Below are 25,486 nucleotides of genomic sequence, written 5' to 3' on the forward strand. Positions count from 1 at the left end.
CATGAGGCATAAATCTTACCTCAAAATGTCTTATTTCGAAAAGTCATATTCATTGTTTAAATAAAACATTGTCATTAAAGTTCATAAATAAAAGGATACAATTCAAATTCAATGTCTGACATGTAGTAAGATGGGAGATCTGACAATGATACCATCTGTATGAACTCTAAAACAGGGCCATAATAATGAAAAACCTAAAAAAAAAAAAAGAATTACAATTACTTGATTGTTATAAAATTTTAGCTTAAGCAGAATGTTGTAGAAGACTTAATAAACTAAAATATTTTTATAGTCAAGACTTTATAACCTGTTCTCATGAAAACTATGAAACATAATATATGCTATGTTGGGCAAAAGAAAAGTTAGACTTCAACTTCAGTTTGCACTTCATGACAGCAAATTAATAATATTTTTCATCTCAAAAAGGCTTCAACTCTTTTATAAGCTGTCAGTGCTGAAGGTGTATACAAAAATACCTTAACATAAAAAAGTATTTTTAAAGCTGCTGTAATACTAAGAATAGACAAGTGTTACGATACACTAAATAAAACAGCACTATTAAAAAGATAAAAATTACAGTAATTCAGCACCTCAAAATTATGCTGTAAATATTTCATATATATTTACTTTGAAGTCATGTAACATCCCAATGGTTGCTTCAAAACAGCAACAATGACAAACTTTTGATTTAGACATTTTAACAGTACCATTATTTCCATTATTTAAAGAGAGACATGATGGCAATGGATCATGATACACTTGGAATTAGCAAGACCAAAATTTAAATCCCACCTCTGACAATGATTTGCTAGCTACTCTGGGAAATTCATTTAATCTCTCTGTGCCTCAAGTAACCCTCTAGAGCAGCACTGGTAAAGACATGGTATAGTACAGAGCTGGCACTCAGGAGCTACTCTGTTCCCCCTCTTCCCAGTGCCTGAGGACATTTTTTGCATTCCCTGTCCCTCCCTCCAGCCACCCAAAAGCAAGCACTTCCTCCCATCTCTCTCTGATAATGGGGAAGGGGGTGGGTGGGTCAAGGTTATCTCAGACAGCTTGAATTTGCCCTCTGGCCACTCAGGCTCCAAAAAGGTTCAACAACACTGCTCTAGAGCTTACTTACAAAATCCCAGGTCAGATAAAGTTGTGATGTTTCCCCAAGGAAAAGAGAGATGCTTATATATTTATCTATCTACCATAAAGTATTTTTTGTGAGTTCCCATCTTGCCTTTTAATTGAGGCAAAACTTAAGGCAATAAGCTTGGCTGAAAAGTAGCACACATTTTCATCATCTGTAAATTCTTATCTACACAGAGAATTAGCTATACCGAGACAAGATGACAAAGGAACCACAAAATTGAGCCTCTTCCATAAGCATTGCAAGTGTGAAATGGTTTAGGCTTCACTTAAAATTAGATAACATATATAGACATTATTTTTATGCAATGGTTATCTGAAGCCACATTCATCAACTGTTAGTTTGTAACAAAAAATTCCATCACAGGAGAAATGTTCAATGTTCACTGAAAGAGATTAGAACTATACTGCATGGGCTTGCAAAGGGCGGGTCTGACACAGATGCCTGGGAGAAGTGAAAAGTGACTTGCCCTGAGCATGCACACAAGTATATATTAAAGGAAGGAACCAAACTGAGGTTTTCTTGACTCCCAAACACTTCTACTGTAAACCTCAAATTTCCTTAGACTTATAAATGTTGGAAATTTCACCATTGGGATATTTCCTACTTGGAAAATTTCTTACTGATAGTCTATTGGAATGGGAACTCCATTGGCATGGGAGGTTCCTTCTCTTCCCTTCTTAAGATTACTTTAGGACAGAAACCCTTTGCTGAACAATGGAAAGGACTTTGACCTATGCTTGAGCATAGAACAGGAATTTCTTTGAGTCTTGATTGATTTTAGAATTGATACAATGGAGATACTCCACCCTATTCAGTCCTAATAAGATTGAGTAAGGGCTGCAGCCTAGATCAAAATTTAATTATTCCAATCTCTACCATACTCAAGTTAACAGGATTTAGAAAAGGGCTGTAACAAAAGAGTAAAGATTTAATCATTTGAAAAATATGACCTTCAACAGACATGTGCAAAAGCCAGAAACCTCTGGGCGGTCCTGGGTTAAGCGAGAGCCTCCATTGACAGGGAAATTGATGAAGAGTGATTGGTAGATGTGAGGACTGAGGGGAGGCAACTTGGATGGTTTCCTTAAAGATAGGAGGGTCTGGAGACTCGGGAGGATTGAGTTTTTGGTCGGTGTGGTTCCTGGGCTCTGAGGAAGCTTGCTCTGAAGGAAGCTGAAGGTGGGGGCCTCTGAGACTGTTTCTCCATTTTGGACACGTGAGTGAAAGGGACTGATCTCTTTTCTTTGCCCCAGCTATCTAAGGGCTTGGGCCTTTTGGCCCAGCCTAAACAGAAGGGGTATTTAAGCCCTATTCCCTTCTCTCCCCTTTCTCTCTCTATATATATCTCTAATTCCTTTCTTGCTCCTATTGTAATTAAACTCCAAAAAAAGGCTGACGGCTGACTTGAGTTTTTCATTTAGGAATTACATAGCTGATTCCTTGGTGACCTTAAATTAATATATATCAGTCTTTTAAAGTGATTCCCTTGTAACATTGTGGCTGACCACACGGGAGTCTAAAGAATCCTCTCAATAAAACTTTTTCCTTGCCTTTTTACTATACTGTTTCACCACTTAGTCCTTTTCTTAAAAAAAAAAAAAAAACTTGGCTTAAAGACACAGCTGCTAGAACACGTGAGTATAAAAAACTTTTTCTCTTTTCTCCTTAAGTTAAATTGGAATCAGCAGTTTTTTCTTTTTCTTCCCTTTAATCTTAAGGGACAGCTGGGTAGCTCAGCGGATTGAGAGCCAGCCCTAGAGGCAGAAGGTCCTGGGTTCAAATCGGACCTCAGATACTTCCCAGCTGTGTGACTCTGATAGACAGAAAACAGCTGTTTTTAAATCTCAGCAACAGGACTCTAAAGTCCTGGCTGGAAGAACTGTTTCTAAATATCCATTCCCTTAAGGAACAACTTCCTGGATTAGAAAAAAAAAAAACCCCTGTGGAAAGTTTGTTGCTTTGCCCTGCTCCCCACGTGTTTTGTGAAATTACAAAATATACATATAAAAATGAGTACTACATTCTTTGACAATTATATGGCAGCTGAAGAAGTAGGGGCATTGAGGAATGAAGGATACCTCCAAATTTTTATATTAATAGGTACTGTCATTTTTGTACTCCTCAATACTATATTTAGAGATGAAAAAATAAAAAATATTGAGGATAAAATAAAACAAAATGAGGATAAAATAAAACAAAAGGAGGATAAAATAAAACAAAATGAGGATAAAATAAAACAAAATGAGGATAAAATAAAACAAAATGAGGATAAAATAGAAAATATTGAGGATAAAATAGAAAATGTTGAGGATAAAATAGAAAAAAATGAGGATAAAATAGAAAATATTGAGGATAAAATAGAAAAAATTGAGGATAAAATAGGAAATATTGAGAATAAAATAGAAAAACTTGAGGATAAAATAGGAAATATTGAGAATAAAATAGGAAATATTGAGGATAAAATGGGAGATATAGAAGATAAAATAGGAAAAATTGAGGATAAAATGCAAGCCCAATTAGAAGATCTAAAAAGTTTCTTACAGGATCAATGGGCAAACACCCACTCTACCAGAAACAGACCTGTTTCTGAACCTTTGAATGAGGAAATTTCCTTCCCTGAAATAGAGATGGAAAACACCTTCCCTATAGCCCAGTTAACAGACTGCTTCTCTCGTGTAGTGCAAATCTTGTCTGAATTTAATCCCCAAAACCCTTCCCCTGCAATCCCAGCTTCTCATGTTCCTTCTCCTACAGAAAACCAAATTCCAATACAAGGGAGATCTTGTCCTCCTAGAGAAACCTGTCCTTGTCAAACTGACCCACAGGTGCAAAATTCAACTAGAGGCCTGTTTCCTCTAAGAGAAGTACCTGAAATAGGACGAAATGGGGATGTGGTGACTTTAAGACATAGGATACCGTTTACTCCCCAAGAAATAAATGAATTTACACGAAATATCCCCACATATGAACAAGATCCTTTTCTAGTAACAAAAAAGATGGGAGACATATTTTTTCAATATAATCCATCTTACAAGGACGTTGGGAGCTTACTACAGGCTTTTTTAAGTGAACGTGAAAAAAATAAAATAATTGCTCATGTCAACAAAACCCGGGGGCGTAATGCAGCACATTGGCCATCTCAGGATCCCGAATGGGACTATAATAATCCTGAGGACTATCTACAACTATACCGTTGTAGAGAGGCCATCCTCACGGCCATGAAGGAATGTGCGGACAGTACAGATAAGTGGATGGAACTGGAAAAAATTAAGCAAAAGGAAAACGAAACACCCTCCAGATTTATGGACAGAATTATCGAGTTTGGGGACAGATACTTAGATTGGGACTTAAATAAAGAGAATAGTTTAAGACAAGTTAGAAGAATCTTTGTAAATAATTGTTGCAAAGTAATTAAAAATTATTTTAAAACACAATGCCCAAGATGGTCAGATATGGACCTTGAAGAATTGCGAAAAACAGCTATATATGTTTTTAAGGGAAACGAAGAAAAGGAGAAAGAGAATAATGATGACATGGAGGAAATGAAGAAAAAAATGAGATGTATAATAGATAGGATAACTAAATTAGAAAGTGGGCATGATAATGAACCAACGACAATTGCCCCTCTTCAGAAATCCAATTATCAATCCATTACTTGCCACTTCTGTGAGAAGAAGGGCCACAAAATGATGGAATGTAGAACCTTTCTTAAGATGTTTGGAAGGAATACACAGTTTAATAATGGTTTTAGAAATAATAACTATAGAAATTATGATAATGGTTATAGAAACCAGAATTCTAGAAATTATAATAATGACTATGGAAATAACTATAATGAATATAGAAATAAGAACTTTAGAAACCAGAATTATAGAAATAGGAATTGGGAATTTAATGACAATGCTCAAATTGAAGAAAATTTTAATGATAATACTCAACAATATATGAGAAATGGCGCTCGTCCAAAAATTACTCGAGGTGCTAATGACCCTCAGAGAGGTGCCCTTCAGGAGGGTGCCCAGGGAACTTCCCAGTATAATAAAGATGATTCTTCTTAGATTGTATTGATTTTGTTGATATTAATTAACCTTTTTCAGTTTTTTTTTTCTCCTCTCCAAATAGTAGGAAAGATGAATAAAGAACTTAAGACTATGATTGGCAAATTATGCACTGAGACCCATTTAAAATGGCCTGAAATTCTCCCTCTGGCCCTATTTTATCTTAGAAGCAGGCCTAGAGGAGACTTACATATTTCACCATTTGAGATGCTTTTTGGACATCCGCCTATACAGGCTAAGCCTTTCTCCCCGGCTTATACATCGCTATTAGGGGGAGATATTACTATTGCTTCCTATATACAGGAGTTACAGCACAAACTACGTGAACTTCATGAATCCGGAGCTGCAGTACAAGCTGGACCATTAGACTTTTCTCTGCATGACCTGAACCCAGGAGATAAAGTTTATATCAAGAATTTCAAGCGAACTGGAGCAACTGAACCTTCATGGGAAGGACCATTCCAAATATTATTAACTACTCCAACATCTATAAAGATTGGAGAAAGAGACTCTTGGATTCACTGCTCACATGTGAAGAAAGCATCTTCTGCTGAGACTGATTGACTCTATCCTATCATATAAATTGTGACTCTATCTTATCATAAGAATTGGAGATAATAATCCATAGACAAATGGATGTTTTTTTTTTCAAGAATATATTGAATTACTGATTTTTTTTCCTTATTTTTTCTTATTTCTTTTTATTTTTTGATCAGAATATTTGATTTTTTTCTCATTTTTTTGTACTGAAGGTACACATAATTAATATTAATATTATTTTTTTCCCTGCAGTAATACAAGTTAATATATATACTCTTGCTATAATATCAATATATGCCTAAAAGCTTTAAACTATGGGAACCTGCCATTTATTGATAAAATATTATAGGACTGTGATTAATGTTTGTGTCTGATTCCAGGAAAAGGGATAAAAACAAGGAGCACAGACTAAACCTGAATAGTGCCAATAGAGCACACAAGAAATATTAAAGTGAGACTCGAGGTTGCGACGCTTAACTTATGTTTAAGTCGTAGGACTTCCTTGTATCTACACTCTTTTCGAAATACTCAAACAAGTACAAAGCTTGACTATCATGCTGGCTCCCTATATCCCTGAGGAAAAATCAGACAAGGGAATGACATTTCCCCATCAAAATAGAATTCTAATTCTTTCCTTCTTATATTATGGCAACTTCCTGTAGTCTTGGCTACAAATGGCTAAGTGAAATATTACTGCATTCTGTCCTACATACTTGTGGGATAGAAATTACTTTAAACTGGACCTATACAAGGTCTATTTTGAATTTTTCTTATGTTTTTGATTATTTTTCTATTCTTTTGATAATTGACACATACACCCCCATAACTGAACATTGCATTCTGAGCTAAACTTGATATTTTTTTTTAATACTTACTTCAGGGGGGATTGTATTTTAATTTAAAATCTAAGAATTTTTGAATTTTTTTTGTTTGAGATTGTATTTTTATAAAAATCCAAGACTTTTGTTTAAGATTTTACTGTTATAAAAAATTTCAAAGATTTTGATTTTGTTCGAGAAAAGATCTTCAAGAAAGAAGCTTGAAACTTTTATATCCAGAGAATGAACTGTTGCAGAAAGATGCCAAAAACCTACACTTCATCAAGAAGATCAAGAATGAACTTTGGATGTGATTGATTGGACTGAACTTTTGATTGAACATTTATTGTAACATTTATGCCAAAAGGGACTGCCCCTAATTTGGCTTTCTGTCAATGCGCCTAGCAAACATTGGTTTTGCTTTCTTTTCTTTTCTATTTCCTCTCTCACTATTCTAATTTCTCCTAGAAAATTGAATATTGTGTATATCTTTAGTTAGAAGTGAATTTAGAACCACAAAATGATTATGTTAAATGATCAATGGGGAGACTAGTCTCCCAATGATCATCAGGGGGGATTGTAAACCTCAAATTTCCTTAGACTTATAAATGTTGGAAATTTCACCATTGGGATATTTCCTACTTGGAAAATTTCTTACTGATAGTCTATTGGAATGGGAACTCCATTGGCATGGGAGGTTCCTTCTCTTCCCTTCTTAAGATTACTTTAGGACAGAAACCCTTTGCTGAACAATGGAAAGGACTTTGACCTATGCTTGAGTATAGAACAGGAATTTCTTTGAGTCTTGATTGATTTTAGAATTGATACAATGGAGATACTCCACCCTATTCAGTCCTAATAAGATTGAGTAAGGGCTGCAGCCTAGATCAAAATTTAATTATTCCAATCTCTACCATACTCAAGTTAACAGGATTTAGAAAAGGGCTGTAACAAAAGAGTAAAGATTTAATCATTTGAAAAATATGACCTTCAACAGACATGTGCAAAAGCCAGAAACCTCTGGGCGGTCCTGGGTTAAGCGAGAGCCTCCATTGACAGGGAAATTGATGAAGAGTGATTGGTAGATGTGAGGACTGAGGGGAGGCAACTTGGATGGTTTCCTTAAAGATAGGAGGGTCTGGAGACTCGGGAGGATTGAGTTTTTGGTCGGTGTGGTTCCTGGGCTCTGAGGAAGCTTGCTCTGAAGGAAGCTGAAGGTGGGGGCCTCTGAGACTGTTTCTCCATTTTGGACACGTGAGTGAAAGGGACTGATCTCTTTTCTTTGCCCCAGCTATCTAAGGGCTTGGGCCTTTTGGCCCAGCCTAAACAGAAGGGGTATTTAAGCCCTATTCCCTTCTCTCCCCTTTCTCTCTCTATATATATCTCTAATTCCTTTCTTGCTCCTATTGTAATTAAACTCCAAAAAAAGGCTGACGGCTGACTTGAGTTTTTCATTTAGGAATTACATAGCTGATTCCTTGGCGACCTTAAATTAATATATATCAGTCTTTTAAAGTGATTCCCTTGTAACACTACCTACCCACACTGTCTCACTCTTGTCTTTCTATCTGCTCCCTCCCACATATATATATCACATACACCTGATACACATAAACACACAGGTAGACATGTATGAAACATTATATAGCATTTTTAAATAATTCTGAATTTAAAAATGGGAAATTTCCCTTGCTAACATTTCAACCATGAAAGAGTAACATAATTTAATTATGTAATCTTAAGTCATCAAAACCAAAAACATAACAAATTTTTAGGAATTGGATATTAAAAATTAGGACAACAGCTGCAAACAAATTTAACAAGAAAAGATAGTAGGCAACTACTATCTAGTTGAAAGATCAAACATATGACCCACCTCGGGCAAAATATTCTTATCCTTTGATTTTACTGTCTTCTTGGCAGAGAAGGAAGTATTTAAATAAGATGTGTTATGAATTTTCGGTGAGATTCCTCTTAGACTAAATTCTGGAAACTTAACTTCAGATCCAAACTAAGAAAGAAAAAAAAGTAAATGTTCAAGACTCATTTATGGATGTTATAATTAGGTATCAAAGGTCAAGATTCAGGCCTGTCTTGTATATAGTAGACATTTAATAATAAATTTAATTATTAGAATATATAAGAATAAGATACCCAATATTTACAATTACACCTAGTTTTATGATTCTAAATTCAATTCCAAAAAACATTATTAAATATTACATGAGACGCCCCATCCTCCCAACCTCCCTCTTCCCCTCCTTCCCTTCTCTCCCTTTTCCCCTTCTCTCTCTCTCTCTCTCTCTCTCTCTCTCTCTCTCTCTCTCTCTCTCCCTCTCTCCCTCTCTCTGACTTCAAACAAATCAAATCTTCAGTATCTTTAAAAAACCTTCGTTAGATTCCCTCAACTTTTAAGTTATTACTCTACATCTTTTCTTCCTTTTTTAAGCCAATGTCTAAAAAAACCTGTCTATATTAGATTCCATTAGATGATAAATTCGCTTAAATGCATTCTAATGAACTTTTAATGTAAAAACATTTTTAAAACATAAAATATCAGTCTATTTTATTTCTGAAAAATAAAAGAAACAGAATGGATTTCTATCACACCACTATCTTTGGCAATGAAGCTGAATGCTAGGCAATTATGTTGATGAAGCCTGGTTCTAAAAAGAGATGAGAAGATTCACCTCCCTCCCTTCTTGGCAGAAGTGGGGGATTATAGGTATGGAAAATAGTATATATTATCAGACTCAACTGATGTACTGAATAAGTCTGCAAAACTACTTTTTTTGTTTCTTTGTTTTGAAAATTCTTTGTTATAAGAATGACGGATTGGTTGTGGGATCAGAGAGCAGAAATATGGAAATGAAGATAATAAAAAATGAATTATTTTTTAAACTATCTTTGAAAATCTATTATTACTATAGATCAGTTTGAAGATAAGGTTCTCTTGGTACTTTGAGTAATATAACACTTTGGAAAGGCTCTAGGATGAACCTACTTTATATAGCATACTGTTTAAAGGAGTTAGATTACAAGAAAACTCTAGTACATAATGAACATTTTTATAAGTTTTAATAAAGTTGAATTTTAGTAACATGGACAAGAATCACATAGGATGAGGAGTACATATAGTGAAATTTGCACCTCTGGAGGATTTGCCAAAATTAATGAGATTGTATATTCACTAAAATATTTTGGATTTTATAAATTTAATAAAAGAGAAAGTTTAGAATTTAAAAATTCAGACAGTTTCCATTTACCTTTCTCTCCCATATCTGAATCTTCCCTCTCCATAGTTCTCTGGAGTCAATTACATTTTTTATATCATCTAAGGCCACAATGTCGGCTGAAAGATATGTTGCAATTTTCTGGCAACTTCTATAAGGATAAAGAAAATTCATTCACCTAAATGCATTCCTATTGGGTTTTCAATAATGAGAAAAGAGTAGAGACTGACTCTACATTAGAATTACAAATAACAAAATCTTCAAATACTACTTACCTACAGAACCTCAGAAGCAACACATATAACTAAGGCTAGTCCATTTTTTAAAAACCCTACTTGTACCTCCCAATCTTCTTAAAGGATGATTCTATATCTCTCTCAAACACCTACTAGAAAATAAATGTATACATTTGGTTTTACTTCCTCACCACCTACTTCTTAGGTGATGTTATCTTATTATCATAGTCTAGCTAAATCTTCTCTTCAGTTAAAATATCCCCAATTTCTTCAACCAGGCTGCCTTCTTCTGAATTTTCTCTAGCTTTTCAATGGCATTTCTAAAATATGACATCTAGAATTAAACACAATTGCACAAAAACAATCTGATCAAAGCAGAGTACAACAGTACAATGCCTTTATCTGGATGAGGAAATCTTTCTTAATACAGTCTAAGGTCATATCAGCTTTTTGGCTGCAACAACATATTACTGCAGCTTACTTAACTTATAGTACACAAAAATTGCCTTACCTTTTTTCATATGAACTAAATTTCTAAATTGCCAAAACATGAAATAATCTTGACTTTACAATTCAAAGAAGGAACTTACCCTTTACAATTATTTGCAGCAATAGTAATTTTTGCTGAATGCCACTCCTTCAGGTGTTTCAATGCACCAATAGCAGGTAAACAGTCTTTCAATTTGGAAGAATCTTTTTCAAAGGGTTGTAGTATTATATCTATCATTGCTCTACCTAAAAAGAGAAATATAACCTTATGCAAAGACTTTTGAAACATTAAAAGTTGAACTGAAATAATGTCCTAAATCTTTTATGTTACTTATTATAAAAATTCAGTTTTTAATGGTTCAAAATAATAATATCCTAAAGATTTCAAGAGCCTAAGGAAAAAACTTTTCATTTATATCCTTGATCTTGGAATCTTGGATTTTAGAAAAATAGAAAAGAAGTCCTACAATTTGGTTCCTACTCTCTATTAAGAAACATCTGAACAGTACTACATTAAAAATATGAAAAGATTTCTTTGCATTTTCCTTTTCTTAATGCTAAAATCAAAAAGAACTTTAAATCATAAAAGTTTAACATATAATTCTATATTTTCTTAAAAAAACCAAATACACCAAAACTAAAACTACATATGCCTATATACTTATATAAGCATATATATACATACTTTATGTCTCTACATCTATACACCAGACACATATATAAATATGTATACATGTATGGGTATGTCTCTCTTTACCCCATGGCCTATAGCAAAAAAGCAGTGGACAAAGTGGGGCAATAAAAGACAGTTTACTGAACCCAAGAAAAATAAAGAAAAATCAAAACAGAATTGAATAGTCTATTGGGAAAAATTTAGAACTTGCCAAGATCACAGTTTGAATTTTGGCATTTATTCTTTCAAATTCACATATGTTAACTAAATGTTACTAACTGAACTTTCTGAATCTATTTTTTCTTATGCTTTGTCAAGTCAATTTAAAAATATCTGTCCATATAGATCTCAATTTCTCACCTAAAACAACTAAAATTTGAAAATGAACACCCAAAAATAGGAATATACATTTAATGTTTTTTAAGGTATGCTGACTTATGGATGCCAAGTACTAACAATTATAATAGGTCAGAAGACATAATTTGGAAACAAATATACTAGCACTACTTTACAACAGCCTCATTTAAATGGGGATCAGAAGCAATCTTTTTATGTCTAATCTAATTTTTATTTGGTTGAATGAAAAGAATTCTTACAACTAACTTTTTAATTGATATCGGTTTCATACATCAGTTACTGTGAGATCAAAATTCATCATCAAGACTAAAGGACAGCTAATCATCACCTTAGGATGGAGTCTGAATTTAACAACTACTCATAGAAATTATAAGTTCAATTACAATTCACTAGAACTCAAGCATAAAAAATGGAAAATTACCAGGAGCAGGGAGTTTGTCCGATAACTGATGCAAATTTTCTGCAGCTTCTTCAAATAGACTAAAATAAAAAATTCAAGTTAGGAAAAAGATAAATATATATAAGAGATTCAATAGACAGGGAGCTTGATCAGCACTAATAATAAATTTTCTGACTGAAAATAAATCATTGTCATGGTTTATTTACTAAGGTTAATGTGATTTTCTTTCCTTATGTCTTAAAAAGAGAAAATGTTCATCAATCACATCTAGTTAAGTAGTATAATCCTATAACCTCCTAAGAGTCTTTCCAAAATTTATCCCTTTAAGTTTTGTTTATAATGAATGCTATAATATATGAAGATCTTTTAAACAAACTGTTATGAAATCATTATTTGTTGAATTTGACTTCATAAAGACTAGTTTTATGTTCATCAATTAACAGGTTCCCTTTTATGGAGGTAATTTTACATATTGTCTTTCTTTTTACTTTTATGTGACATTAGAGGATAAAAAAAGAAAATATTCAAATTATTATAAACACATTAAAGAACAGGTAATTTTAAAAGTGTATATTTTTATGCAATAATTCTCATATAGTTAGAATAATATAACTTACAGAAGCAAAAATACTATGTGCTATTACTATATGACTGTTTATTAGTCAGAACCACTAAAAAAGAAATTATTAGTTGGACTTATTACCTAGGTAAAAATAGATATTCTACCGTACTTTTCAATACCTACAAGTAAAAGGAAAATAAAAACAACTACATAATATTTCAAGTTAAAGACAGGAAAATTTTAAATTGGGCTGTTTCCTATATCAGCCATTACAAAAATAAGCAGAAGAGGCAGCTAGATGAGAAAACTAGACCTAGAGGCAGGAGGTCCTAAGTTCAAATCTGGCCTTGGACATTTCCTAGCTGTATGAACTTAGGCAAGTCACTAAATCTCCATTCCCTAGAGCTTACTGCTCTTTTGCCTCGGAACCAATACTTATTTTCAATTCTAAGATAGGATTTAAGGGTTAAAAAAGAAAATAAGCAGGAATTGACTTAAAAAAACAATATATAGTAAAGCTCAACACATCTCAGGCGTTTTGTGGTATCTAATGAAGAACTGGTATTATTTATGTTAATCATCCTATCTGTTCATATTAGAAGTTTACTGCCATAATAACTTGAACAGTAGTTCAAAGCACAGGAAAGTCTCATTCAGTGTAATAAGCAGTGATAGAGAAGATCCACTTTGGGAAAAGTGCTCATTGGCTTGTATATCTGATGGATGTATATCACCATGTGTACCCCTGGATGGACTTCTTTCGCTAAAAAAATTCAAAATTCAAGGACAGGAAAGCAGGGACAGACATCATCCAAGCTTCCATGATACAGTTTAGTAGGCACACTGGCCACATGTGTTACCCAACATCTTCAAGCCTTTCCAGAAAATTTTTCAAAACCCTTACATGGACCATCCCATGACTTTAATTTTGATATCTAATAAAAGTGAGCCCTAATGCCCAACAGAAAGAGGTAGTATAATTTTTAAAAAATTCATCTGGCTCTGAAATACGAAACAATTCATTGAGCCATCTCATAGAGAACTGTCCAGTTTAAGTGTCATGTCCATTAAGATCACTTAGATTTGTTCTAAGTTTATTCAGAAGATCAAAGATTTAGAACTGGAAGTGACCACAGGAGTAATCTATTTGAACACCCTTACTTTACAAAGAAGGAAACTTGCTCAAGCCACTAAAGTTGTATAATATCACTTTTAAATCATTCTCTGAATTTGTATTTTAACATTTTTAAAAGCATGGACACATACTCAGTCAGTGACAGTGATTCCCTGCTATTACTATCTTCTTCCTCCAAGCAACGAACAGCATTCAGACATTCTTCAATATCTGTCTCAAGAGAGTCCTCACTTTCCTCTTTTTGTGTATCAAAATGTATTTCTTCCCAATCAGAACTGCAAAACTAAAAAATAAGTTTAATACATTAATAAATGTAATACTTCCTCTATTACTTTTTCTGTGGTGTAAGTGCTATGTCTTCTTTCATAACATAATGAACATGGAATTATGTATTGTATGATAGATAACATATTCAACCCATATCATATTATCTGCTATCTTGAGGAAGGTGGGGTAAGGGATAGCGAAGGAGGGAAGAGAACATGGATCAAAAATTCCAGAAAACTATTATTAAAAATTGTTTCAACATATAATTTGGAAAAAAGTTTAATAAATGTAATACTTATTAAGCAAAATGTTCAAAAATAACCAAAGTACTTTTTCCATTCCTATTACCTGATAAAATCCACATATTGCTTGAACTGCAAAGAACCACTTCTTGGGACCTGGAACACCAACCACTGAACAGGCTTAAAAATAAAACATCCATTTATAACATCATCTTTATAATTTAGTACAACAAATTTAAGTCAACAAATGTGAAGTGACTATTATAAATCAGTTAGTGTAAGTATTTACTTTTTTTTTTAAACCCTTACCTTCCGTCTTGGAGTCAATGGCTCCAAGGCAGAAGAGTGGTAAGGGCTAGGCAATGGGGGTCAAGTGACTTGCCCAGGGTCACACAGCTAGGAAGTGGCTGAGGCCAGATTTGAACCTAGTACCTCCCGTCTCTAGGACTGGCTCTTAATCCACTGAGCTACCCAGCTGCCCCCTAGTGTAAGTATTTACTAAGCATCTATTATGTATGTTGTAAGCTCTAGGGGGAAAAAAAAGCAAAAAAGAATGCTTGCCTTCAAGGAGTTCACAATCTAATGAAGGACAAGCCAACAATTACATACAAATAAGTTATATGCAGAATACATAGGAGATAATCAACTAAGGGAAGGAACTATAATTATGAAAAATCAAGAATGGCTTCCTATTGTTGGTGGAATTTTAATGAAGACTTAAAGGAAGCAAGGGAGATCAGCAGTTGTAGTGGAGGAAAGATCATTCCAGGCCTGGAAGGACAGTCAGATAGACTGTCTAGAGCTTAGATATGGAGTCTTCCTCAAGGAACAGCCAAGTGGTTGGTATCACTGGGTCAAAGAGTATAAAGAAATGATATAAAGTTGAACAAACTGAAAAAATAAGATGTTATGAAGGGCTTTGAACCAATCAGAAGACTTTACATTTGATCCTAGAGATAATAGGGAGTCACTTGAATTTATTGAATGGGGGTTTGGGTGCAGGTATGATATGGCTTGGCTTGTGCTTTTGGAAAATCACTTCAGTGGCTGAATGGAGAATGGATTGGAATGGGGAGAGACGTGAGACATGTATAGCCATCAGCAGCTATTGCAGTAATGTAAGCTTAAAATAAAGGTCTGCACTAGGGTGGTGGCAGAGAATTAGAATGATATAGAAATATGTAAAACATAATCCTTATTGTGATCTCGGATCAGTCACTCTCCCTCTTAGAGCCTCAGTTTCTTCAATTTTATAATAATAGAGGTGGAGTAGATAATCTCTAAGGTCCCTTCTAGCTCAAAAATTCTATGCCTCAACATAAAGAAATAGTTGAAGATAAAGTATGGAAGCTAGGTCACAGATCTGAATAAAACAAGACTAGAGTTTATATAACTGCATAAATTAGATCTTTAAAATATCATGATATAAAGCAGAGTAGTTAGAATGGAAACTAAATTACAAGAGAAAAAACAGATGAGGAAATGGAGGTAATGTCTCTACTACTATACCCAGTGAAGGCTACACACTCATCACTGTCACATTTTTCTTTTCATCTAGATATTTAGAAGATAAAGAGGAAAAATCACCAAAAAATGAACAAGTGGTCTAGCTTTGTTCTGCCAGTCAGTCTTTGAAGTATGGAAAATTAATACTGTGAAATCATTTTTCCCCTTAATGCCCCCTCAGGATACTAAGTTGGATTCTAACCTAAGGCTACAACCAGTTTCTCCCAATAGGCTATAAAAATGAGTTGGGAACTTTCCTCTCTGTTAAGGATAGAAAGACTAAGGAGAGGGTGGTGGAATTCCATGACCCTTCTGAAAGATTAAGGGAAGTCAACAAGCTCTAGCAGCCATGTTGAATTCCATGTGACTAAACGTGTTAGAAGTCTTTCTTGTATGGGCAAAGACTTGCTTCTTCCTGTGATGAAATAATGAGGGAGAAGTTGAGGTTTCCAAACCTATCTCCTTAGTGGCTATTTACCAATCAAGAGATATCTTGAGATGTAGAGAAAAGGGATTGAGGGGTAAACTCACAAGGGGAAAGGTATACCTACCTAAGAAGTGTTTACCCTCTTTTTTGGCACTGTCAGATTGTGAAGTCAAATGTCCAATTTAAGGTGATTTAACCAGTCAACTAATAATTTTAAATTAAAAAATATTGCCTCTTGAAAATTTCATTTATTACAGAAGGCAACAATTGTGCCTTATCTTTGATTCCTCCACAATCTAGCAGTTCTCTGCATATAGCAGTTATCAAAAAAATATATGTTGAATGACTTCCTACCAACAGTGACTATTACTATAATGTTGAGATTTTTGTCTCTACTTACCGGGAAAGGTACTATCTTCTGCATTCATTGAGGCACTAATGCTTCTTTTCACACAATGATAAACATTTGCTGCTGTTAATCCTGCAACAAAAACAAACACCAAGACTTAGCTATATGAGTTTGAAGCCTTCAAATACAACAGGCCTCAAATATTTTCATCACAGGAAGAAAAAAACTCCCAAAGCCAACCATTTAAAACCCAGAAAAGAATGACTTGTTTGGTGACTTAAGCTCTGATCAACTACCTTCCATACACAACCATATTCTGAAATATTATCTTCTTATGAGAACATAAGAATTACCAGAATAGGACAGTCGAAAAACTGTTCTTATAAAGTTCTTCTTTAACAATCCTGTTAAGACAGGCAAATTAAAATTAATAATTCCCATTTTACTCATAAATGGGCTCATATAGGTTAAGTTTCTTGCACACCAATCGAAATGGCTTTCAAGTATATAGACTAAAACCCAGGTCTTTTTTTTTTTTAATTTTTATTAAAACCCTTACCTTCTGTCTTATTGACTCCAAGGCAGAAGAGTGGTAAGGGCTAGGCAATGGGGGTTAAGTGACTTGCCCAGAGTCACACAGCTGGGAAGTGTCTGAGGCCAGATTTGAACCTAGGACCTCCCATCTCTAGGCCTGACTCTCAATCCACTGAGCTACCCAGCTGCCCCCTCTTCTTATTTTTAAGTATAATGTTCTTTCCATTTTCCAGTAGAATGTAAATTTCTTGATATGGGAGTAGGGGTTGGGGAGGGGTATGTATCCTCAATGCCTAGTATTCTTAGTAAATGTTTATTAAATGAATGGCACCATATTTTCTTTACCTGGTAATCAATGTAATAATAGTTAGCATATATAACACTTTTAAAGATTATAAACATTATCTCATTTGATTCTTAAAAAAAACCCTGGGAGGTAGGTTCCATTGTCTTCACTTTATAAATAAAGAACTTGAGGCAAAGTTTAGGTGATTTAGCCCAAGTCATATCACTAGTTAAGTGTCTGAGGTTGGATCTGAACTCAAATTTTCCATACTCAAGGTCTAATGCTCTATCTACTGTACAACTTCACTAACTGGCAAAGACACCAAAAAATGAGGTGGGAATTGGCATAATTGTTCAGAGGTTCAGTGTTCATAACACCCTAGTTAGCTTGGATAAGACATTCTACATCACTGGGCCTGATTTCTTATCTTGAGAAAATCTGCAGATTTTTGAGAGAATTCTAGGATCTAATTTTTACAAATAGTGAATCCCTTGAAATTGTCATACATATTCAAATTTGCAGCATCCAAGTTTTAACTGTGTGAAACATGGTAACTGGTTCTAAGCCAATGTAAGTAAGTGGTGAAATTAGAGCTGTTTAAGGGATTAATTATTAACACCATTTGGCACCTAGCTATTAATAAAAATTTACTGTCCCAAAGAAGCTCAATTTTGGTGAGATAACACATAAATGACTAGGGATATTCAAAATGTATTCACAGGACATCGAAGAAAAGGAGGCACTAAAAATGGAACTCTTGTTCTCAATTTCCTCATCTCTTAAAAAAAGGGAGTGGGGTGGGGTGGGGTCAGGCAATGGCCTTGATCAGCAGTTCTTAAATATTTATTTTGTGCCTCATGGACTCCTTTGGGCAGTCTGACTCTTATGGACATCTTGAAATGATGTTTTGAAATAACTGAATAAATTTCGATTAGAGGTTATGAAAACTAAAGATTAAACTTTTTTTTTTCCTCTCTCCAATCCAAATTTACAGATCCCTTGAAATCTGTCCACAATTTCCAGTGTTAAGAACTCATGGTCTAGAACTCTTCCTGCTCAAAATCTTAGAATCCATACAGAAGTGAATGGCAGAGCCATTAGTCCCTTGCCAACAACAATATGCAATGACTGAGATATTGAATATGGGAGCTATGACTCCAGTCCAAGCTGAAAATATAATGTTTCAAAGAAACAATTCACAGATCCACCAACAGCGCATGGGCATACCTGTTTTCCAACAGCACCCCCCACCCCCACCCCCAGTCATTTTCCTCTTTTGGCAAATACACCTGGATAAATATTAGGTGAATTCTCAAATTTGAACTCCTCAAATATCAATGATTTACAGAATTTTTTTTCATATGGTTGTTGATAGCTGCAATTTCGTCTTTTGAAAACTATTTGTTCACATCTTTTGTTTATTGGAGAAAGGCTCTTAAATCTTATAAATTTGAGCCAACACTTACACACCTTAAATCTCCTAACAGTTCCTTATATATCTTGGATATAAAACTTTCATCAGAGAAATTCGTTGCAAATTTTCCCCCCTCTAAGTTTTACTACATTTCATTTGTTTATACAAAATTTCTTAATTTTAAAATATCAAGACTGGACGTATTCTCTGGTGAGAACGAAATACTTGCAATGGAATAATAGGTGAGTGAGTGTCTCGAAGGGGGTTACGTCAAGCCAAACTTCGGAGATTCGGTTCCGAACCGCTCCAAGGTGAGCCCCACCCCCTACCCGACTCGCGAATTTTCCGATCTAAGAAAAAAGCGCCACTCAGACCCTGGATCAGAGACAACCCTGCCTAACCCGTTTGTTACCCGGAGAAATTTCAGGGCCGTCCGACGCCGAGGACGAGGCCGCGGGCCGATTCCCGGGCTCTCGGTCCGCCGTCTCTGACCGCCTCTCTCCCCAAGTCAACAACAGCAGGTATCGGTCCATAGCTTCCAACACAGGCAGCCACGGCTGGAGCTCGCGCAGCTCAGCCCATCCGAATGCCCCGCTCTGAAATGACGCACTTCCGTTTCCTGTCTAGTTCTCCTCCCTCTTCCACAAGTTACTGTACCGCTATGGCCTGGCTTCCCAGCTGTCGGGACGCGGAAGTAGTACGAGATTGGACCATAAGAATTTAAGGTTTTAAGAGTTCTGTCATCACTTTAGTGGTCCCTATTCCCTTTCTCTGGCCCCTTAGTGGACTGGAGGCTCGGTGGGGGTGGGGAACTCTTTTTTGCGGATCGTGTTTCCTGCCGAGCCTGAGCAGCAGTGGGACTTGGCCCTCATCCCATCACTCTAGCGGACTGTCGTCGGGTTGCCCTGGACGCGCAGGCTTCGGAGAAGGTCGCAATGTCGAGTTTCTCGCGAGCGCAACAGGTAAGACCAGGGGCGCGCGGCAGTCAGAAGGGACGATGAGAGCCCCGGGCCGCCGAAATCAAGAAGGTGCTTTTTCGTCCGCCTCGTCCCCAATTTCCTGCGTGCTGATTCCTTCCAGTGCCTGTCTGACCCCAGGCGAGAAGCAGCGGCCTTAAGTTCCAGTGCTTCCTCTATGGCTTTGCAGCTTTGTTACGAAGCGTAGCTTAATCTCTCTGGCCTTCAGTTTCCCTATCTGTAAAACTAGAAGTTTAGATAGGGTAAACTCTCATGTCCCTTCCAGCTCAAAATCTGAGACCAGCCGACCTTAGGCAAATCCCTTCTTTTCACCTTGATTCTTAGGTTCTATGTCTGTCAAAAGGGAAGACTGGCCAAATCCGGAGGTTCTTAACTTTTTTTAATATCCTAGACCACCCCCAACCCCCAACCGACCTTGGCAACCTAGTGAAATCGATGGCCTTTTTCCAGAATGATGTTTTTAAATACATATAATAAAATACACAGAATTGTAAAGGAAATCAATTACATCGAAATAAAATTATAGAAAAATAAACTTTTTTTTTTAAGTTCATGATCCTCAGGTTAAGAAACACTGGAATCGGAATTGGCAGTATGTTTAAGAGCCTTTCCATCTCTAAATATTTTTGGTTCTTCTCTTCCCTCTCCAGGATCTTCAGCTCTTCCTTTCTAAATAGCAAATGAGTACCCTAGTGACAGGTCTGATGCCTATTTAATCTTATGAGAAGGTTTTTCTGACTGAAGTGAAGCTGGAGAAACAAAATTGCCTTTTTTGTACCATCACAAGCCAGTCATTAGTATTTTACATTTATTTTGTACTTTTATAGTTAAATAATTTTTCTCAATAATTCTAAAATAAATTAAATTTCTATCTCTGTTTTTATACTCTTCTCAAAAAATATGAGGTTGGCACTGCATTATTTTATCTTTTTTTACAGATGAGAAAAGGAAAGCTTGGAGAAGCTATATGACTTGTCCAAATTGATGAAAAGTTAAATGACTTGTCCAAAGACATACCAATAAAGATTGGCAGTGCCAGAAACAAATCCAAGTCTTCTGACTACAAATCTAACATTCTTTCCACTAATAGCTTATCTCTATATAGTATTTTAAGGTTTACAAGGTGCATTATCTGTTACAGGTCTCTCAAACAAAATTAGATGAACCCCAAAGACAAGCTGTTAGGCATTCAGAGCCCTTCATAACTTGGGGGGCAGCTGGGTGGCCCAGTGGATTGAGGGCCAAGCCCAGGGATGGGAGGTCCTGGGTTCAAATTGGGGCTCAGACATTGCCTAGCCCTTACCACTCTTCTGCCTTAGAACCAATATGCAGTATTGATTCTAAGACAGAAGGTAAGGGTATTTAAAAAAAAAAAAGCCCTTCATAACTTATCCCTTCTTAACCTTAACTTTTCCCAAAAAATTTCCCCAAAAATACTCTTTGATCTAGTGATGCTGACTTTCAGCTTTTCCATGAACAAAATCCTCAATTTCTTCACTCTAGGCATTTTCTCTGATTGTCTCCCATGCCTGAAAAGCTTTCCTTCCTCCACTCTAGCTACTGACTTCCATCTAAAATTCTGCCTTCCTCACTGGGAGCCTTCTCTAGTTCCCCCTAATTCTAATGTCATACCTCTGTTTTTTATTTCCTATTTATCTTATATAAAGTTTGCTTTGTACATATTTTTTCATTTATCGAACTGATAGACTTCCCTTGAAATAAAGAATTTAATCACTAAAAGCTGTTATTTTCAGTAACATTACTCAGATTTTACAATTTTTTAACTTTCTTTAACTAAAAAGTGCCATTTATGTAACTCATTTTATACTTGAGAACACTAACCTGTACTGAAACTGTACGAAATTGCTAATTACACACACACACACACATATTCTGACAACTGATTTTTATTTTTCTTTAAATGAAAATTTTTGCTGTTCTTTTCTAGCAATGGGCCACTTTTGGCCGAGTGTGGTATCTCTTAGATGGAAAAATGCAACCTCCAGGCAAACTTGCAGCAATAGCATCAGTCAGACTTCAAGGGCTGCACAAACCTGTGTACCATCAATTGAGTAAGTATTGTGTTTGACCAGTCAAATTGTTGAAGTAATGATAATTTCTTTGTGCCTCCTCAGGACCTTTTTCTTTTTGCCTTGCCCTCTCCCAGTAATCCTGCTAAGATATTAAAGACCTCATTCTCTTTTCTCCCTGCCTATGCCTTATCTTTAAATCACTACTTCATGTTCTTCAATTCTTAAATTTGAAGTCCCTCCAAGGGTTCTCTCTTCCTGACTTTCTACCTTTCTGCTTTAGTAGTTTCCCTCACATGTCTTCACCGGCCACATTTATTCAGAGGACTCTAGACTTGACTTCCTTAACTTAAACCCCAAATGTCTAAAAATAGCACTGCAAAGTATGACCCTGGATTTGAAATCTGAAAGCAGTCTGAATTGTCTGCTATTTACTACCCATATGACCTTGGACAAGTTGCTTAACAGTAAATGATGGTGTTCAGCTAGCTGATGGTTTATGACTTTCTTAGCTATAGATAGAAGGCAGCCAGTAAATATTAGTTAAGCATCTACTCTGGGCCAAGTGCTGAAGCAAAAGACAGTCTCTGCCATTAAGGAACTTACAGTCTAATGGAATATGACATACCTTCCTAGCCCCATTTTGTTTTTCTTTAGACACATGCTATTCTAAGCAAACTGAATCTTACTTTCCCTCATTATTGTTCTGGTCTTTTCTTTCTCTAGCTTAGGATGGTTGTTTTCTCCTGTTGAAGTTTCTTTGAGGCATGCCTCAGATACATCCTCCTCTATTAAGCCTTTCCTATTTTCCTTTTATCTCTTCCTCCTCCCTGTTCCTCATACTTTAGCTAATCAAATTGATCACTTTGTCTAAGTGTTAACCTTTTATTTATCTCAGTCTCCGTTATATCAGAGTTATTTGTGTATATGTTACCAATATTCCCTGTTCCATCATAGAGTAGTATGGAATGAATATACTTTTTAGAGTCAGAGGACTTGGTTGGAATCCTAGGCCTATCCTTTAGTGTCCTTTGGACTTCGTACAAGTCACTTAACTATGTGTTTTTCTCATCTCTAAAATGAGGTTGAACTAAATATTCGCCAAGTTCCCTTCCAGCTCTAAATGTGTGATCCTATGATACTAGATCCTAAGCTTTTTGAGAAGCCAAGTCTAGGCCAGATAGATATTGGTGTACTCATTGCCTGGTGCCATGGTAGGCCCTTAATAAATGTATGCTAAATGATTTCATTGGATAGATATTTACAGGGAAAGCATTCCAGGCTTAGGGAACAATGTGGGGAAAAGTTTGGTACTTAGAGAGCACTAAGCATATTTGGAGAATAATTAAGAAATTCATTTTGGTGAGAGCCTAGGTCATATTAGTGAAAATAGTGTAAGATGATTCTGGAAATGTTGGATTCAAATTGTTTTCAAACTGAGAAATCTGCATTTTATTTAGTAAAACAATGGGGAATCATTAAAATTTATTGAATACCATTAAAGCATATTGAATACAGGAGAACAGATTACCAAGATATATCTGGCAACAGGTATTGAATTTATATGTATTCTGACACATAGCATTGTTAGCTCCCAAATCCATAATTCATTGTGTTGCCAGAATCATGGAAAGTAACTTAAAAGAACCTAGATCTTACCTGAGAATTTTATTAGGTGAGCATAGCTTAAGTGTAAACTTCAATGAACCAAACTTTTTGTGCATAGTAGTCTGAATCTCATCACTCCTTTGGAGTAAATTCTTTTTACATGTTATAACACTTTTCTCTTAGAGGTACTTTCCTTTTAAAGTGATGTCTTTTGTAACACTTAGAGACTTTATCTCTCACCGAACCTGTGCATTCACAGTTCATACTTAGTCCCTGATGCCAGGGCAATGGCTCAAATACAGGTGCACTCTGCCACCTGGATTCCTCTCCAATTTTAATTTTGTTCTGAGTAGTCTTTCCTTAATGAGACTCAGTACTTGGTGCCATTATCTGGGCCCTCATCGTCCAGCAAGGGACCAGGTTTGATTCAGTCCCTTGAGAGATCCCCCCCCCCCATTTTTTTCAATGAATGAAATCAGCACATTACTCTTAACATCTATGACTTAGACATGTCCTTAATTTATCAGTCTCAGTGTATTATTTGACAGGGTAATAATATATACACAATTCTACCACTCACATAAGCATGCCAAAATGTCACGGCTTCATCGTTGAAAATGTTTCTTTCTCTGCCACTGATGAATACCCTTCCATGCCTTCATAAATAATATTTACAGTTTAGTGTAACCAAAAGAATCATCACCTGGAAGCTTGCCTTTATCCCCTCCAAACTTAGACATATCTTTGATGACAAATATAGTCTGATGCTAGGTGTGTACTCAAAGCCTTCCAGCTTAGTAGAATCCACTAAAGCTTGTATTTTACTGGCAGAGCTTTCAAGTAAGCTATACTCATCTCTTGTTCTGGTAAGCTATTAAAAGATTTCAATTTAGAAACAGTGATATTTTCCATAAATAAATCAATACTAATTTTTGAAATTATCTGTCAAAATAAAATTTACCATTTATATAAGATTGCATTTTCATAGTGTCTGTCATATCCAGCTTGCTCAAGTTTTCCAATAGTGTTTTAATGAACACTTATTGGACATGTAGATGGAATCTATTCTTGGGGTAGGCAACAAAAGCCCTGGGTAGTGAAGTATTAGGGTAAACTGAGGTGGAGGGTGTTGTTATCCACCAAGGGAACTGGTTATAAATACCACAGTCCCCTTTAGTGAAGTAAGGCAGATTGGGCCTTACCACCCTAGGGCCAGAGTGCAAACCAGTCTTGGTGTAATAGTAACAGATTTATTAGTTTAAAAAAGTAAGAAGGAAGGATTTAGAAATGAGGATGCCCTAATCTCTAAGTTCTATTCCTTCCCTCATCCTTCTAAGTCCATCGCAAGATGGAGTCTTCGAGATCTTGATTCTCCCTATCACTCCTTGCTTCTGGCTACATAACCCCAAACCTTCTCTATCGTACCTTACACCAAAAGCCTCCCTTGTTGGTTTATCTTGTTGTTAATAGTTTTCTACAAGTTGGATAAGGTGAACTCAAATGGATGGAGTCCACCCCAGGCTGGACCAAGCCTAAGGCAAACACTCAGCCCTCACACGCCAGCGGACTCTGGATAAAGTTTCTTCTCAGTCAGGGTTGATAGTATAGAGATCTTCTTTAAGTAGGTTTCTTCGGTGAAAAAGGTACTTCCAAAGGAAATCAAAAAGTTTCCCTTCTCTCACAAACAGGCTTGGTTAGATAGGCTCAGCAGTGAGCAGACTTCTTCCTCTCATGCTTCAGGACAGTAGGAGAGAGAAGTGACAATTGTACCTTCAAAACTCTCCCTCCTCTCTCCCCTGCATTCTAGAATCCTCTCTTCAGAGTTCCTAGCATGTACTCATGCTAGTCTCTGCAAGACAACCTTCAACTTCACTTAAACTCACTCTTATTTTTATAATTCTATCTTTACAGTAGGCATCATCTGATACTCTTTCTAATACAGCATTGATAATTCACAATAGTGAAAACATTTATACTAGATACTTGCTACAGCATGGAAGTAGCTTAGTTATATTTACATATTACTTAATATTTTTTGCCTTTTATATAATGTTTTACAGTTTATGAAGTGCTTTTGCAATATGTACTTAGTTGATTCTTGCAATAACTTTATGATATAGGTAGGACAAATAGTCTTTTTCCTTAGAAAAGTGAAACAGATAAGTGATATTCACAATCATAATTATCAAGTGATATAGTAAGAA

General features: G+C 35.6%; 2 protein-coding genes across 4 annotated transcripts in view; one reads left to right on the top strand and one right to left on the bottom strand.

The window, feature by feature from the left end:
• MTBP (MDM2 binding protein) overlaps nt 1-19,211 on the bottom strand; it is a 93,987-nt gene extending 74,776 nt beyond the window's left edge. For all 3 annotated transcript variants that reach the window (XM_007488256.2, XM_007488255.2, XM_007488254.2), the window contains exons 1-9: nt 19,080-19,211; nt 16,485-16,565; nt 14,258-14,331; nt 13,774-13,925; nt 11,967-12,025; nt 10,617-10,761; nt 9,824-9,941; nt 8,434-8,568; nt 100-194 (exon numbers count right to left, since the gene is read on the bottom strand). In XM_007488256.2, coding sequence (XP_007488318.1) covers nt 100-194; nt 8,434-8,568; nt 9,824-9,941; nt 10,617-10,761; nt 11,967-12,025; nt 13,774-13,925; nt 14,258-14,331; nt 16,485-16,565; nt 19,080-19,200 — 980 coding nt within the window. In that variant the 5' untranslated portion in view covers nt 19,201-19,211. The remainder of the gene's footprint in view (nt 1-99; nt 195-8,433; nt 8,569-9,823; nt 9,942-10,616; nt 10,762-11,966; nt 12,026-13,773; nt 13,926-14,257; nt 14,332-16,484; nt 16,566-19,079) is intronic.
• Nucleotides 19,212-19,489: 278 nt separating this feature from the next.
• MRPL13 (mitochondrial ribosomal protein L13) overlaps nt 19,490-25,486 on the top strand; it is a 59,172-nt gene continuing 53,175 nt past the window's right edge. The window contains exons 1-2 of the mRNA XM_007488258.2: nt 19,490-19,629; nt 21,593-21,716. Of these exons, the coding sequence (XP_007488320.2) occupies nt 19,603-19,629; nt 21,593-21,716 (151 nt within the window). The 5' untranslated portion in view covers nt 19,490-19,602. The remainder of the gene's footprint in view (nt 19,630-21,592; nt 21,717-25,486) is intronic.

This window comes from Monodelphis domestica, chromosome 3, assembly GCF_027887165.1.
Source record: "Monodelphis domestica isolate mMonDom1 chromosome 3, mMonDom1.pri, whole genome shotgun sequence".
NCBI lineage: Eukaryota > Metazoa > Chordata > Mammalia > Didelphimorphia > Didelphidae > Monodelphis > Monodelphis domestica.